The sequence below is a fragment of the Silene latifolia genome, chromosome Y (genome assembly GCF_048544455.1).
Source record: "Silene latifolia isolate original U9 population chromosome Y, ASM4854445v1, whole genome shotgun sequence".
Classification (NCBI taxonomy): Eukaryota; Viridiplantae; Streptophyta; class Magnoliopsida; order Caryophyllales; family Caryophyllaceae; genus Silene; species Silene latifolia.
Genome location: NC_133538.1, coordinates 156,502,912 through 156,520,602, shown reverse-complemented (window position 1 = coordinate 156,520,602; position 17,691 = coordinate 156,502,912). Strand labels below are relative to the sequence as shown.

The 17,691-nt window shown below is 34.9% G+C and overlaps 1 protein-coding gene across 1 annotated transcript; it reads right to left on the bottom strand.

The window, feature by feature from the left end:
- Positions 1–241: 241 nt before the first annotated feature.
- Positions 242–16,822, bottom strand: LOC141627118 (formin-like protein 5). The gene is made up of 7 exons (XM_074440580.1): positions 16,649–16,822; positions 3,142–3,724; positions 2,698–3,036; positions 2,313–2,607; positions 2,033–2,235; positions 1,235–1,470; positions 242–1,129 (listed from the first exon to the last, which is right to left on the bottom strand). Exons 1-7 carry the CDS (start codon positions 16,820–16,822, stop codon positions 275–277), a joined length of 2,685 nt encoding a protein of 894 aa, XP_074296681.1. The 3' UTR covers positions 242–274.
- Between the last annotated feature and the right edge of the window lie 869 nt (positions 16,823–17,691).

Sequence of the window (17,691 nt, the reverse complement as noted above, 5' to 3'; positions counted from 1 at the left end):
TGCTAATTCCGCTAAAGCATGAGTGGTTTCTTCACCTAGTTGAAATAACAGACACCTGGTAAGACACCTAAGGTGCTCAGCTCTAAGCAGACCTGTCTGTTATCCTTAGTCTCCCTACATGAGCAAAAAGGAAACAAAAGACAAGGCGGAAATTTATCAATTAGGAACATCATGAACGTCCGATCTTAAATTCAAATGGAGGAAAATGAGAATAAAAAGCTCATAATTTTACATACCTTACTCGGCATTCGGCAAGAAATAATGGAGTATTTGACTAATCATCATCAGAACTAGAACCACCATTCACACGCCGCTCTGCAATAGCTGGGAAAAGACGACGGTGAAAATCAGGAGAAAACGGTGTACGCGGGGTCTCTGTAGATGTTTGCCTAGAAGGGGGTTCCTTTTTTTGAGGCTTAGGCCAATTGGGCTTCGCTTTCACCTCACGGCATACCTTCTCCAACATTATCAAGAAATCCCGAACTATAACAAATAAACGTAAACCTTCTTCCTTCCCGGAGCTCCCATGGAAGTAGTCAACTGTACTTTTCACAAGAGCCATAATCCTCTTTTCTTCCTCTAGTAACTGCATGACATCACCTTCTGCATGCTGTATAAAGCTTTTCAGGGCTTTATGGAACCTATTATCCTCGTTAAGATCATTCATTTCTTTATTGAGGAAATTCTTTGCTTTGAGCAAATCAGTTCCAAGCTTGGCAATTGTTCCTGTCACACTGTCGGAATCTATACCTGCCGCTTTTCTGACATTTTGAAGCTGATCACCCACACCCGAAACAACTTGAAGGCCGAGATTACAAAAGTGATCTTCGGAGTCATCCGGGATATCTTCTAGGAAATCTTCCGATTTTATACTAGACATGCTATTGCTCTCTCGGGAATTACGTGCAGCTCTCCTGCCTTCATATCGGATGATTTCCTGAACAACGAAATGGAGAAGCGTGGTCTTGCCATCTGTCCCTTTGACGTCCGCCAATTTCAAAAGGGTATCCAACTTAAATGCTTGGGCACCACCCCGATATGTCCCGTCATTCATGCGATTACCTGTCTTAAGGACTGCTTCCAAGAGCTTGAGGAAAAGCCGGCTATTTCTGAGTTCCTTGCAAGCCGCCTTCTCACAAATGAAAAAGAGTAGCATGGGATGGATACACAGAATGAGAAAATGAAGCAAAAAAACAAAAGAAAAAAAAACTAGCTAAACCTTAAACATACTCACTTCGAGAGTTACAAGGTTCTCCTGGACTATTGTAGCTTCTTCATGAAGAGTACCCATAAAGAGTAATACCTCGATTCGTTTGAAGGCAAATGGGATGTCCACCATTTCCTTCAAAAAACGTTCAGCTAGCCCGAGTTGAGAAAGTTCCCCATCGAAAAGTCTGAGTTTTAATTCCTCTTCAACTGTTGGAGCCATCTTTATCAAAGTCTCAAGAAGCTCTGAGGGAAGCTCATTACCTATAGAATTATGGACAGCGGTTTTTATCATGAATAACTGTCTCCTATCCCTATATACAGCTTGAAAAATGACCAGGTAAAGAGTTGATATTCAGCGGAAATGAGGATGCAGGTACAGATTCTAAATATCAGACTTTGGAGCAGGTTAACGAATCATCCACTTAAAATAAAAGTATGGCGTGCAGAATTACCAAGTTCCAATGAAAATGAGAATGCAACTGTATCCTCACATGTTCTATGAATAACATGATCATATCAAAGCATCTTAAACAATCAATTGGAAACCTAAACAATATTGCTACCTCTGTTCATTTATACTCGCTACATATTCTTCGTTGCGACATACAATACTACATTGTACTTGGGGTTAGTCGAAAATCAAATGCACAAATGAAAGGAGGGAGTACACCTCACTATCTCAGATGCCAATCGCCACCACTATTTAATAAAAGAAAGCATGCTAGCATAAGATGCGCACACTGCGTACAGAAATGATCAAATCGACAAGCTCAGGACATGGTTAATTTATGCTTCCCCCTTAGAGATAAGGTGGAAGAATCACCTTCTTGAAGTGCATCACTGACTTCTTTGGTAGTCACATTTAGAGCTCGCAAGAGAATGGATAGGTTTTGCGCCTTCTTCTGCTCTATAAGTTGGACGGGTTGTGGTCCTGGATGTGGATTCAGGGAAGAGTCTTTCTTTTTCTCATTTTTGTTCTCCACAGCAACATACCCAAATAATGATTCTATCATCTCCTCGTTAAACCTGCAGTTTAATACAATAAATATACTGTCATCATCATTGACCAAAGAAACAGTAAGCAAGGTGGGTAGGGCACTCACTGGAAGGATCCTGCCTTAATTTGGTCCCATACCATAGCATGATCAGGGTTAGCCATAACCTTATCCCAGAAAAATGGTTTTAGCTTTGTTTTAGAAGCATCAATGCCACCTTTTACACCAAACGGCGGGGGTCGAGGTGGTGTAACACCAGCCTTTGGAGGTGGTGGTGCACGCGCGCCGGACTTCCTGGGTGGCGGTGGTGGCGGAGGTCCAGGAGATGGTGGGCCAGCCTTTTTGGGAGGAGGAGGAGGAGGAGGTCCTGTTGGTGGTTTCGGAGGAGGAGGAGGAGGAGGTCCTGCTGGTGGTTTCGGAGGAGGAGGAGGTCCTGATGGTGGTTTTGGAGAAGGAGGTGGTGGTGGTGGTGGTGGCGGTGGCGGTGGTGGACCATTCAAACCAGAAGCTGGCTTCAAGGACACAGGTAGTTCAGGTGGCAAGAGATCTGGCCTACCAGGTGGAGGCTTTAAAGGAAGTAATCCAGGTGACGGCGGAATGATCCTTCCTGGAGGGGGCTTTAGAACCAAGGGTTGTTCATTTGCACTGCCACCACTTAACGAATCTGTTGAGAATCTTGTGGCAAGGGTCTGAACTGAGGCTTTATCACCCGAAAATACAACACTTGTAGTGTCAGTAAAGCTACTAGAGAATAACTGACTGTTGCTCTTTTCTTTGTCACCCGAATTTTCATATGCCCATGTTTTTGATGAATGATCTGCAGTTTCAGTGCCTAACATCAGTATGCGATCAACAAATATGTAGATAAGACTTGAGCACTGGAATAGACATTTGGAAGAAAGGAGTATTATAAGTATACCATGAATAGAACTGTCACTCATGCTGAGGCTTAGAAGAGGCCTATCATCCTTAAGTTCAAGGCCTGAACCACCGGCGAGAGCTTTGTGGCAGCATAGAAACAGAATTATAGAAACAAAAGATGTGGCTACAGCAGTGACAACAACAGCAACAAGTATTGCTGTTTGACCGTCACTCTGATGATCTTTTGTTGCGTCTGACCCACCATCCGGAGGAACAGGAATTGGAATGACAAATGTGTCTTCTTGAGAGGTAGACTTCAGCGGTTGTTCTTCAGCCAATTGCCTCCTAAAGTCAGCTCTGTGATTGGACGTAGGCAATAGGTGCCGCGGATTTTTCTGTAACCAACTAACATGGTGCACATCGGTACCAGAAACCGGAAAGAGATCACAATTCTCCCTTAAACACCTATGAAGTCTTTCCTTAATCTGTGGATCAAGTATGCTAAGCACTTTTTGAACATTCTCCTCTGATAATGCCTGATCATGAACACTTGTACTTGTAGTGGTACGTAGCGTTTGCGGAATACGGAAAAATAGATCTTCATATATACGTTTCACATGTATCAACTCAAGTTTGCAATTGTTCACCAATGCATCTACCTGCCATGACATATCCTTGTAAAGTCGTCAGCACTTGGGGAATTTTTTGAGGGGGACCGATAAAATTTCCGTTAATAGTTTTAGAATCTAAATCTCAAGTACATATAAAAGGCAGAGCGGCTACAAATTGGGTGTCACTCGGTGGTGCCCTTTCATTTTCCATCACTTATAGGGTCACCGTCAAAATATTATGGGACCATTTGATTTATGAAGTTAAAAGACACTCTTAAAGTCTTAGGCCACAACGATTGTCAATTTAACAAAGCACGTGAATTATAAAATGATGATTCAAGGATTGAGAAGAAGCATAAAACCCAAAAAAATGAAGGATAGTTACTTTTATTTAAATTGTCAAAGGAATAGAACGAGATAGAAGAAGAACTAGTATAACACCCGTGAAAATTCACGAGATTGTTTACATATTTTAGAAATTAAACTAAATTTTAAATTTTGTTAATGATTTTACAAATTAAATTTTCAAAACTAATTTAATCATCCACATAACTTGTAGTGCACTTGTCATTCAATAGCACTCACCACAAATATTCTCCTCCTCTTTCTTTGATTTTTGTATCAAAACCAAAGATAAACAAACGACCCAGAAGCAGGGAGTATCATATGAAGTACATATTTTATGGGATTTCTTCAACTTTAGCTTTATAAATTGTAAATCTTCAGTCATTTACCCCCTTTGCATACTTATGTTTTAAATTAAGATCAACATAAAACTTATCAACCTGTTTTCCGACGGATTCACTATTCCGATTATTTTTGTTAGACTTCCACTACTCCTACAATTAAATATATTTACTAAATTTGTTAGAGAAATGTAATTATATGTATCTAATAATACGTTTATGTATAATTTTGGTGCCCCGCCATCCCATCTCGACATACTTGTTAACATATTAAACTTTATTTTGAACAAATTATAATTGCGTTGACTCTTCTAAGTCTTACATTTACCATTTACGATTTATGTTGTAAATTATTATGATGGGAAACTTATCAACTAATTCTGAGATACGATCACAGTTGCCCCTATTAGTATTTTACTTTCATTAATTAATCGTCCTCCTACTACCAATATTAATCTCAGTACGCCTTGTTAATTCTTTACCCAATTAGTCTTTCTTTAAGGCGAATTCGGAAATGAGGATAATGTGATAACGCCACTCACAAAACGAATAGGGGACAAGGTGGGGGACCACGACTTCTCTCCTCTATTTGGGTCATTTGTAAGAGAAAATGGTATCCGTCACTCCAAAGTGACGGATACGTGCTATCATAAATAAGATTTTGTATTCTTTACCTAACCGAAAATTATTTACTTTTATTACTCACGTTGTTTCTTCTCATATTGTCAGTCTGTCACTGTCGGGCCTTCTTCTTTTATCATATGTATATACTTACAGATTTTTTATACTTTACCTTTTTAACTTCATCTTCGATTATTTTCTAGACTATAATATTTTTATAAAAATTAAAGTTAAAAGGTCACTTTAAAAAACAATAACGTTATATATACAAAAACGGAGCGAGTATAACTCTAATTGCGGAAAGAAAAATAAATATATTAGACATGCCCAATTAGGCAATTACCCACTACTAACAGTTTAACACACTCACATTAATTATACTGTAACTACTGATCTTATCATATTCTAACATCGTCATTTATCATCATAATCGATCATCAACACATTCCATATTTTCATTATCCTTATCCTATTTATTAAACGAACAATCACAGAGCTGACGTGTCAGTCTGTGGTTGAAAGTTCATATTTTTATTTATTTAAATAAGGCCCCACCCATGTTCATTAACATGTTTAATTTAGAAGAATCAATTTGATGGAGTACATTAGTGTGACATGGGAGTACCAAGTATGGGAGTTAGGACTGATGTGAATTATTGCTCATGTATTAGTAATATTATTGTTATTATTAGTACTAGTTTTAAACCCGTGTAAAATTGCACGGGTATGTATTTGGGACGGTATGAATGTTTTTTGATGAATATTTTATTTTTACATTTCTATGGTAATTATCTAATAGTTCTACGTAATTTATTTTCGCAGTACAATTTTTCTCATTAGAGTACTTTTTGCACCAAACTTTCCATTTGTTTACCCTTGGCTAAAAAACATCAAATCTAATTCTCTATCTTTCTCTATTGTTGAAACCTTGACCTCCTTCAACCTTCTTCAAAATCGTCAATTATGAATGATTATTCGAGTGTAGCGCAAATATTTAATTCATAAATCCGTTATTAATAATCAAATTTACTACTGTATACTCCCTCCGGCTTGCTGTTTTCTTCCCATTTCATTATAATACTTCTCAAACATATTAGAGAAACGGGAAGAAAATTAAAAGCCAGAGGGAGTATGTTATAATTTTGTTCTTTTTAAATTAGGGTTTATGTTAAAATTAATTAAAGGCTAATTAGTGTGGTATGGTGGGGATATTAACGTACTTGGATGTCGCCGGTGGTGGTTAATGTTGGTGGTCCGACGGTGTTCGCCGGCGATGTGTGAGTGACCGTCCGAACCGGCGACTGTAGACTGTAGTAAGGGATATGCGTCAGAGGGATACGTGCAAAGGGATATGCGTGGCTATGATATGCTTGGGAGGGGTTGTTCGACGGTGGTGGTGTTGGTTCAATAGGTCGGCGAAGGTTGTCGGTAGCCGTCCCACGGTCCCAGGTACCCGCCAGTGATGGTGTTTTGGGTGGTTAATAGTGTAGCAGTAGCAACCAATCAGCCATTACGCGTGGTTGGGTTATTTTTCATTTTTTCTTCCATAGTAGTTGTACGTAGTACACTGGCTTAGTTGTTTGTTTCATTTTTTAATTCAATGTAGTACATTTATTAATTGATCTGTGAAATTTTAGAGAGAATTACTTTAGAGAGAGATTAGAGAGAGAAATGGAGAGGAGAAATGTGAGGGGTATAATTGTCAATAGTGTACTGTAATGAGTAAAATGTGTACTGCGAAAATCAGCACTCTAGTTCTATATCAGTGATCTACATGTTTAATGTAGATCAGTTATGTAACTGGAAATGAACATTCTCGACGTTTGTTGAAGAGTAAATTTACTCGGTAGCCTATCATTGTCACCTACCATTTTCGGTGTGCGCGTCTAGTAGTTAAGTTGCCGAGTTTTTAACTGTAAGTAAATACTTCGTCATGATTTTTTTTTTAAAATATATCGTACTATCTTGTTTTAAAAAATTATGCCTGTAATTTATTCGCATTATATGTAATTCAATCCCGTAGTTAAATATAAATCCTTCTTGTAATTATGTAATTTTATTGTTATTCAATTTTTTTTGTAAAATTATGTAAATTCTATAATTTGTAATTAGTTTCATTTATTCCGATTTGTAATTCACACCGCTTATATGCCATTAATTTCTGATATGTTCATTTTATATATACTTTTACCCCTCATTTTAGCTCGGTTTCTATTGATTATCATACTTTAATTAGTATATTTTTGAGCTAATTTTGTGTTCTAGGTGCATTGTTGTGTTTGTTACGATTTTGTAGGAATCTAAGCATTTAGAGGCTTTTTCCTATGATTTTGTACACCAAGTTCACTAAGCTAAACAAGGCCAAATATTGGACTAAGTGTGTGAAGATTGCTTGGGTTTTGCATGAAGATTAGTGGATTGAAGTAAAGAATTACAAATGAAGCCAAATGTAAAGTCAAGCCCAAAATGAAGGTCCATATTAAGGTGCAAGCATTGGATGCCAAGAGAGCTTAGGATGCTAGGAATTTAGAGCATTACCGGGTAATTAAGGAGCATTAAAACACGAAGCATAGAGATTCCTCACGTAATTAATCAAGAATTAAGGCGATTAACCGAGGAACACACGACCCCGATCTGGGCCGCCTAACCCCGATCGGGGTTGCATGCTCATTGATGGCTTACATTTTCTCCCCCTCTCCTATAAATAGGAGAGGTATTCCTAGGTTTTGGATATCCAATTTTACGTCTAAGTTTACTTACAATAAGCCTCAAGCATTATATTTTCTCTCATTAGTTTTCATTTCAATTTATAAGTTGTTAAGCATTCCATAGTTAATCTTTCAACATTTTGTACTACAAACTATTGTTCAAGCATTTGATATTCAAGCTTTTGGTTAATTGTTCTTCCATATAAGTTCTCCTTTATAAGGTATTTCTAATTCCAAGTTTACAATTTACATTATTGTTTTAGTTATCACATAGTTATTATAATCAAGTATCTCATTTTACATTAGCTTTATTCTATTCACATGTTATATCATCTAATTAATATAAATCATATAACCATGCTTAATATTTCTTATAATTTAGTTTGCAATTTACATTTTAGTATGAGTAGCTAAATTTCCTAGTCTAAAGGCTAGGGGAGCCATGCAAAATAAAATATATAACATGATTAAATAAGTTCATAATAATATTGTTCAATTGTTTCCATCACATGTTTGCTTTGTTACGCTTAATCTTTGATTATCGGCCGTAGTCGTAGATTAAATTTGTTCATTCGTTCTAAAGTCGAGAGGCACAGAATTGAATTAGACTAAGCATGTGTGGTAGGACGACCTAGTCATGGACGAGAGTTTTTCTAGGACCCGGTCTATGGTTAATACTAATGCCGTAAGGTGGGTATCTCTAAGCCTAAACAATTGACAAAATTATTAGTACCAAATTTATCATGTTCATATGTTTGCCTTTGCATGAGTGACCCGAACCCTTTAGACTCACTTTTATTATATTATTTACATCGCAATTTTTATTAATAATCAACCAAACAAACCAAACCCAAAATCGAAGTCGACCTTGATAAAAATCTACCCATAGCAATTCACGACGTAATTCCCGTTTCCTTGTGTTCGACCCCTATTACTACATTAATTTGTGTCTAGGGAAATTATCTTTGCATAGGTACGCGATAAGCCTATCAATTTCATTTATTCGGAATGTATAAAATTATTCCATAGTATTTGTTCTAAGACGGAATTTGTCGCATGTTTGTATTGGCAGAATTCTGAAGAAATAAATACTTTTCACATTAACAGGTTCCACCATAACATGAATTTCCAAAAAAAAAAAGGTTGTATTAATGACGTGACACGTCCTGGATTGAGTATTGTCTTCTGAATTAATAAAGATAAGATTATTATAACCAATATCTATTTTTAATTTAATTATAATGTACGAAACGGTGCATTGAAAAATTCAATGAAATCAGAATACTATTTTTTTTTGAGGGAAAAATAAGAATAATATTAATGATAACAACAAATATAACCAAATTAGTACAACAATAAACAATTGCTAATATCTGGAAAAAAATATACTTATGTGAAAAAACAAAACAAAAATGACTTAAAAGGAAAAAAAAAAGGATGTAAAAAGCTTATGAGTAATATTCACATAAATAATTTTTGAAATAAGTTCAAAATAATTAAATACAACAAAGTTGCAGGAAATTAAAAATACCAAAAAACTTGTTAAAGATTGGACAAATTATTAAAAAAAAAAAAAAGCAAAATAGACTAATTTCCTAAAAAAAATAAACTGATAAAAAAAGTGCTAAATGGAAAATATGCATAAAAAATATCAATTAAAAATGTGGATTATTGTAATATCGTCTTCAATTAACAGAAATAGTCTGCAATAAATCCATACATTTTTATTTGAAATTATTATAAGATTCATGCATGAGTATCAAATAGTTTGATTGAGGCCTTAAGGGTCACCTTTTAGTAAGGGAGAAACAAGGCTTTAGTTTTTATATATTTTTGGATGAAACAAGAAATGGGCAATATTGAATATTTTGGATGAAAAAAGAAATGAGTAATTGTAGGGCATATAATAAGAGAGCGGCGGAAGTGTGAGTGAATATCATGCATGAAACAAGAAATAAAAGTGAGGGATTAGTTAGTGAGAATGGGTAGATTTGCAATAAGTGGATTATACATCTGATGCAGTACCTCTAATTCTATAGTTTTTGAGCATTATAATAAAATTTTTGAGTTTTGTTTTAAAGTTTATGAGTTTCACTATGAAGTTTTTGAGTTTATTCACTTTAATATTAAACTCTAAAAAATTACAATAAAACTCAAAAACATTACATATAGGTTTAGTTAAATTTGAGTTTTGACGGAAAAAATATTAAAATCTAACTTATAAACTCTAATATGCTCAAAAAAATACACATATGCTCAAAAACAAATAAAGTTTGAGGTAATAAACTCAAAAAAAATACATATTTGCTCAAAAAACAAAAAAAATGGAGGTAGTACATCCGATGTATGTTCCTTTTTCTCGTAGATTTGGGCTAAATTAGTGGATTATTGTATTTATATAGGGTGAGTGTTGGGTTTCTTAAACGGCCTCGGTCCTAATAATTTGTTTACTTTCAATTGAAATATTCTTCAAAAAACAATAGGCAATTAAGAGTGACAGATATGTGCCGTCACAAACAAGAATTTGTGTAATACTTTTTGCCTATAATTTATGAAGTATATAACATTATTGTTTACTCTTGAGCCATTGTATATTTATAGGATAATATTACGAGTTCAATATTTAACAGTTGGACTAAATCATTTTATATGTGCACGGGTCACAATTTTCATTTTATCCTGTTCACTAAATAACAATAATCTATTTTAATAAAAAAAATTATTTATAGGAATAATCCAAACTATGAGTGTCCTTATATTACTCTAAACTTCAACTTAACTCTGTTTAATCCCTCCTATCCCGCTCCTTCCCAGATTAAACTTAACACCTTTATAATGGCTATACCAGCTAACTTATATACCTTCTTTATTTAAATCTTAATTAATTCATTGTTTTTTTCTTTGTTTACCCGCATCTCCTTCCTAAATTACCTAATATAGCTGGTAAAAAAATTAGCTAAGTTTGATTTGAGAAGGGAGAAGGATACGAGGGATTACGAGGGATTAAATTGAGTTATATTGAAGTTTGGAGTAATATAAGAAGGGCACCTACAGTTTGGATTATTCCTGTGAAATAATCCTAAAAAAAACGAGTTAAATTTTTCATTTTAAAACGTGCACATACCAAAATTTTCATTTAAACATTGCACGGGTTCCACAAGCGTGAACGAGATGACTAAATGAAAAACAGGTTTAACAATTTGCACGGTCTACAACTATTTAGACAAATTCACTTTTACTAATTTTGTTTTATTCATCTGAATTACTTTGTTTGATATGTTAGTTGGGTTTTTTGAAGTCTCCCGAGTAACAAGACAAAATAGTAACTCAAATTTAGCTAGCAAAAGGATATATCATACTATATATAATAACTTAATAACTATCTAGCCAATTGACCCAAATGCATCAATTACGAAATTGCAAATGAATTTTGTAACTCAAAATTTAAAACTTAAATATGACTTTATAACTCAACTATTTTACCATGCCGAAGCAAGGTCAATTGGTAGGTCATGACCTTGCCTGGTCATGCTAATGATCGACATAATTAAGCAAGTATAATTGGTGACCTTTGATGGTTAATTTGTGACCTTTTACATTAAAAGGTCAATTTGTGACCATTGTTGAACAAATTGACCATCTTGGTGACTTTCTAGGTGGACACTTTTTATTGGTTGAACAATAAAAAAATAATAAATAAAAGTATATAATATGATAGTGGGGTATGATTGGGAATGTTGTGAAGTGGAAAATGATTGAGTTGATGACCTAGGTCGTGACCTTCTGCTTGAGAGGGTGAAAGTAGGTCAAAATAAATAAAGTGGAATTAAGAGTAAAATCGGGCCGCGACCTAATTAGCACGACCTCTGCTTGGGGATGATCTTACATTACTTAAAATTGTTTGACAAAAAGTAGAGAGATTTATTACTTGATTTAAAACTATATTTTTTAAAGACAATTAACGTTAAAAAGAGATAATTACTAATTATTATAAAAAATTATCTTATATATTTCATTTATAATAAAAAAATTTGAATTAACACACCCGTGCAATTTGCACGGGTTTAAGACTAGTATCATTTAAAGGTAGTCTTTTTAGGCTCATTCAAATTGCTTAATACGAAGTATGAGTCAATAATGATGAAAAACGATCAAATGAGCTATTTTCTAACTTGGTAACTTAGAAATGGTAGAAAGAAATTGAGCCTCTAAATTTCAACCCAATGTATTTCATGGTCTATCATTCTTTCCTTAATCGGTAAATCATTTTCTGTAGTAGTGTAAATTACCAGGTGAATTGGTTAAGTGGGATACTTAAGAAGATGTCGTAGAGTTCATCAATGGCAGGCTGCCAAAGTGCCAAGCTTCGCCAACGCCATTAATGGAGAACCAAGGTCTCGATTTCCCCATTTTCATCCTCTCACATCTCGTATGCGGGCATCTACTTTATTAATGGAAAACCGACGCCATTAAAATTTACTTCTTTATTAATGTAGAACCAACGCCATTAAATTTACTGCACAATTTAAAATAAATTTTCAAAGCGTCTTGCTTGTGACGGGCTAAACCCGTCACAAGCTGAAGACCTCTCACAAAAAGGGAAAAGGGACAAGGTGGGGCATCCCCATGTGCTTCCCCATTCACCTCTCATGAGTATTTTGTGAGAGGAAATGGTATCCGTCAGCTTGTGACGGATATCGCCGTTTTCAATGAGATTTTGTGATAAATTTTAGTCTTGGTAAAAGTGTCGGGAGTTATATGTCCAGCTAGTTGTTGGGAAATGGCAATGTATAGGGATGGAAAAGTAATGTTTTTTCCCTCTATTTTGTACTGATTAATAAAATATGACTTTTTGGATAATTTTGTCCAATTAATAGGAGAGTCCCAAATGAAGTTTGCTGAAATCTCCTTGTGCCATATCAGCTATTTTAGTGTCTTCTTTTATAAATATAATGATGTCGTCGTTGTTGGTCGTCGGTCGCCGGTCACCAATTTATGGCCGTCAGTGATGAGCAATTCTTATACCATACACCCAGATGTATGGTGTATGGTACTCTCACCCATGTTTTGGTAGTTTTCAAAAGCTACCTTATATTTAGGGGTATTTGTAAAAATACTACCTTATATTAATTTTTTTGTTTTCAACTACCTTTATTTTCTTTATTTTTGGTCAATAACTACCTATGCTAATGGTATAGACAAATTTGATTAGTTTTCCGGCTTTAAACTATGTCATACGACTCTTTAATGTTTAAATCATGCCTAGAACATATTTTGGGAAGTCATAATGTACTTACGCTTAATTTTAGTAGATGCTCATAAGTATTATTGAAATGTGAAAAACATAAATCTTGGTCATCTGAAGTTAAATTGTGGTTTTTATGCGGTTGATCATTGTTGTTTGATGCTAAAAGAGTCATATGAGATAGGTTAATGTCGCTAAATCGATCAAATCTCGTCATCTCGTGAGCTTAGGTAGTTTTTGACCAAGATAAGAGAAAATAAAGGTAGTTTAAAACAAGAAAAATAATATAAGGTAGTTTTTTTACAAATACCCCTAAATATAAGGTAGTTTTTGACAAAAAAACCGAGATCACTTTTGATATAGTTCGATACACATTTATGATACTTAAATACATATTCACAAAATTTAAGTCGTATATTTACATACAGCTAGTCTTGCTATAGACGGATATATCCGTCTATAGCTAAAGACGGGTCAAATAGTTTGAAAGTGGTGACATTTTTGGCCCCCACCACCCCACTTGTTGCTTGTCCTATTAGGAATGCGGTATTGTATTTGGCCCGCCTTTAGTTATAGATGGATATGTGCCGTCTATAATGAGATTTTGTGATTTACATATTGTATGTTGTGAAGGTAAGGTTTAAATTTGTGAATATGTAATTCATATGTTGTGAATATGCAATATATGTAGTTATATTTTGTGAATTTATGTTATATTGTGTGATTATGTATATTTTATTAGATGAATATTTATAATTAGTTCAATAAATATGTTTGTTATATATTTTTTTTGAATATATAATTTTTGAATATGTTTACTACATTACGTGAATATCTATATGAATTGTGTGAGTATGAGTTTTAGGAGTTGTTTGGTTGTTATAAGGGAATATAAATTCACATGAACTTCAATTTCACATAAAATGGTAATTCATGTGAATTGCACAAAAAGTGTTTGGTTGACATATGGGCATTCAATTCATGTAGGAAGTTATGTGGGAATTGCCACTTACCTAGGGGGAGCTAGGTAAGTGACTTCCTCCATAATGGAGGAACTTAAATTCCATGGGAAGTTCCACTTCCATGATTTTGACAACCAAACAAGTATATAATATTGCAATTCATGGGATTTTCAAAATCTCATTAATTTAAAGAGTAACTAAACAAGCCCTTACTTTGAGAATATGTTTTTAATTACGTGTGTTGTGCGGAAGCGTGAATACCCCGTGTTGAGCCTCTACTGCATCTGTGTCCACTGTCCATAATAGTACGATATTGTCCCCCTTTGGGCCAAGCCCTCACGGATTTTCTCTTGGGCTCTTTCCCAAAAGGTCTCATACTATTATATTTAGTGGATACTTATAAAGATGAGCTTTCACCTTTACACTACCGATGTGGGACATGAGTTTGCACCCTAACAATCCTCCCCTCAAACCAAGGACCATCATCTTGACTCAGACCTTGATCTACACGGAGAACTCCCCACACCATACAGCCCTAACTTTTAGACACCTGCATCACTAAGTCTTGATAACCTCCCCTTAAATGACACAGCATCCATGTGTCTCACGGGGCTTGTGCTACACTTGCGTACCAAACTCCTCTGCATCCAATATACCCTGGACTGCTCCGAATCCACTGCCTCAGCGCATCATATCGGACCGCCTTCGGACTTACCATGAACCGCTTTTGTTGCCTTCATTAAACCTCAGCCCACCTTGCCAAGTCGCTGACGATCTTCTGTTGGATGGTCCTGTCTCAACACCGTGAGACCATGTCGCTTCTCGCAAACATATTAGCTCTCCCTCGAGCTATAGGAGTTCCACGCCTTATAGTGTACGTCCACCTTCAAGTCTTGGCCTGATGAATCTCTGTGTCTAGCCCAAGTCGAACCTTGGGCTCTGATACCACTTGTTGTGCGGAAGCGTGAATACCTCGTGTTGGGTCTCTGCTGCATTTGTGTCCACTGTCCATAATAGTACGATATTGTCCGCTTTGGGCCAAGCCCTCACGGATTTACTCTTGGGCTCCTTCCCAAAACGCCTCGTACTATTATATTTAGTGGATACTTATAAAGATGAGCTTTCACCTTTATACTACCGATGTGAGACATGAGTTTGCACCCTAACAACGTGAATATGTCAATTATATGTTGTGAATATCTGAATGAAAATGTCAATTATGTGTTTTAAGTATTTCTTTGTTATGAATATGTCAATTATGTAATGTGAATATATGAGTAGAATTAAATAAACATCAAAATATATCAAATGGGGTCTCTATTTATAGAGAAATAAAAATTACTAGCAATGATATACTTTTTATATTTTTTTAATTTATAAATTTTATGATTTAAAAGTTAAAAAATTAATAAATTAAGTGGGAGTACGAAGTATCATGCACATAGGAGCATGATATATCAGTGTGGCTTTTACCAGTTATAGTTCAGTTACGGGATAGTGAATACGTTTTGTTATGTTTAATTTAATTTAATTTAATTTTTTTAAATTGATGGCTACGTGTCGGTCCGAATCTCACAAGCGAAACCCATACTCATGATTTTTATGTAAGACTCATATCCAACCCATGCTCGTTGGGTCCCAAAAATTCAGACCCAACCCCGACCCTGAGGGTCTGGGTCGGGTATTGGACCCACTATCATCCCAAGATGGAAGAAATCAAAAGGAGGAGAACATGAAGAAGACAAGTTTCCTTGTTTGGAAAGTTGAGCTAGGGAAGAAATGGTTGGATCCATTTTCCTCTCTCTGACATAAAATAGAAATCCTTACAACATTCCTAAGTTTTATATGGAATACATCTTCGTTTCTCCGTTTCCCCTCCCCAATCATCCTCTATTCTCCTTCCCCATCTTTTCTTTCGTAATTTTTAACCCAAACAAGCTCTTAGGATAAATCCCGATTAGAAGTTCAACTCTGAAAGAAGAGAGTTTTAGGACTTCACGATCATATCACCCTCCCTCAAGACCATGTGTCAAGGCAAAACACATTTTATACTTCATATGTAATACCACTAACACATCTTCTAAAAAAAGCAAAAGATAGAACTAGAAAAATTATTGATACTCACACTTGAAGACAAAAATGTTCAAAGTGTAGACATTCATTAAATTTTTAGGGTAAAGAGAACCTCCCAAGCCAGCCTAAGCCTAAAGGAACTACCAATGAAAAGTAAAATCTTAAATCATACAACACCTCAAAAGCAGAGGAAAACTTTGTGAAGCTCTACCATTAAGCTTAAATTTATGATTTAAGCACATGAGTGCAATCATAAAGACACGCCCATGTGTTATAGTCTAAGTTTCTTAACTCTAAAATGCAAGCCTCCAAGGGATTAAACAGATTTCAAATGGGACAGAGAGGTTAAGAATGAAGATGAAATCCTGACCAAGTCACCCTATGAAGCGGTAGCAAAATAGAAGAACACAAATTCAACATCCTTCAATGAATATATTAAGCCATGCTAGTACATATATAGTTTTATGAATCATTCATTCATTAAAAAAAAAAACTAAGAGATGTACGCTTTCATATGCAGCTGAGACACAAACACATACATCATAGTCAATGTAGCATTAACAACTATAGAAACTTCACTAATGTACTAATTCAACGTAATATAACACATCAAGCAGCAAAACAAATATGCAACAATGCCGTAATATCAAAAGGTAATTCAAAATCAAATGTCATACCAAAGTTTTATCTGATTTTTGAGAAAAAGATATGAGACGAAAACCCAAAAGTAGCTCTTTGATCACCTCTCTGTCTTCCAATGCCCTTCCAAAAAATCCACAAGATAGAAGAATAAATACCATGCAAACTCCCACATATTTTATTTGCATTTTTTGAAGAAAAACTTTGACCATAACACAAACAAACAACAGTTCTCATCTCATCAATGATGAAACCCTAAAATTAACTCCAAACAAATAATCACAAACCCTGAAAATGGGGATTTCACAAATCTCGTACAAAATTCACCCCAAAATCCTATCTTTCTACACCATCTAAATCACCCAGATCATTTCACATCACAAAAACCAAAATAAAACAATTTGGCTTCATTGTAACCTACCCAAGTTCTCCATCCAACAAAAAATAAAAATTTAGCAATACCAATAAATTGTTCATATAAATGAAAAGAACCCAGATGAAGATATCAATGGAATGAATATTCACCCTGTTTACTTTTTACCCAAAATAATAGGCGTTTTTTGTAAATTTGTTGGGATATTTTCGCTGCAATTTCAAGTTTTTTAAATTAATAAATTGGACAATAAGTTGTATGTCAGAGATCAAACGATAATAAGAGAATGATTTGCTTGAGAAGACAAAAAAATTTGAGTATGTTGATGTCAAAATGTGAATCAAAGTTGTTTAAATTTTGTCAAAATTTCACGTATTTTTATTTTTCTTCGAGATGAAATTCGAAAGGAATCCATGTTCATTCTTTCTGCACTAGATCCCTGAGTAGGAAGAAATGTAACCCCATAAATTCACGGGATATGGCCACCTTGAATCTAGTTCCTGTTATTTCTTTAAATTTTTTTGGGTAGCTAATTTTATTCATTTAGTTTCCTCGTGACTTGGAAATTTTTAGATGCTGCTTTTTGTAGCCCGTATTTTATTAATATCTTATGTCATAAACTTTCCAATTATAATCTTTTCTATCTCTATGTTTCTCTTATTAATATGTTGCATCGAACAACAATTTTTCTCCTTAAAAAAAAAAAAA

Bases quoted from the DNA above. Each gene is read 5' to 3' on its own strand.
- LOC141627118 (XM_074440580.1), bottom strand. From the start codon at position 16,822: ATGGTCAAAGTTTTTCTTCAAAAAATGCAAATAAAATATGTGGGAGTT. The intron at 2,608-2,697 runs GTCCACCACCGC...AACCACCAGCAG, and splicing joins GCCAGCTTCTGGTTTGAATG to GACCTCCTCCTCCTCCTCCT. The intron at 1,471-2,032 runs GTGATTCTTCCA...ATAATTCTATAG, and splicing joins CAGTGATGCACTTCAAGAAG to GTAATGAGCTTCCCTCAGAG.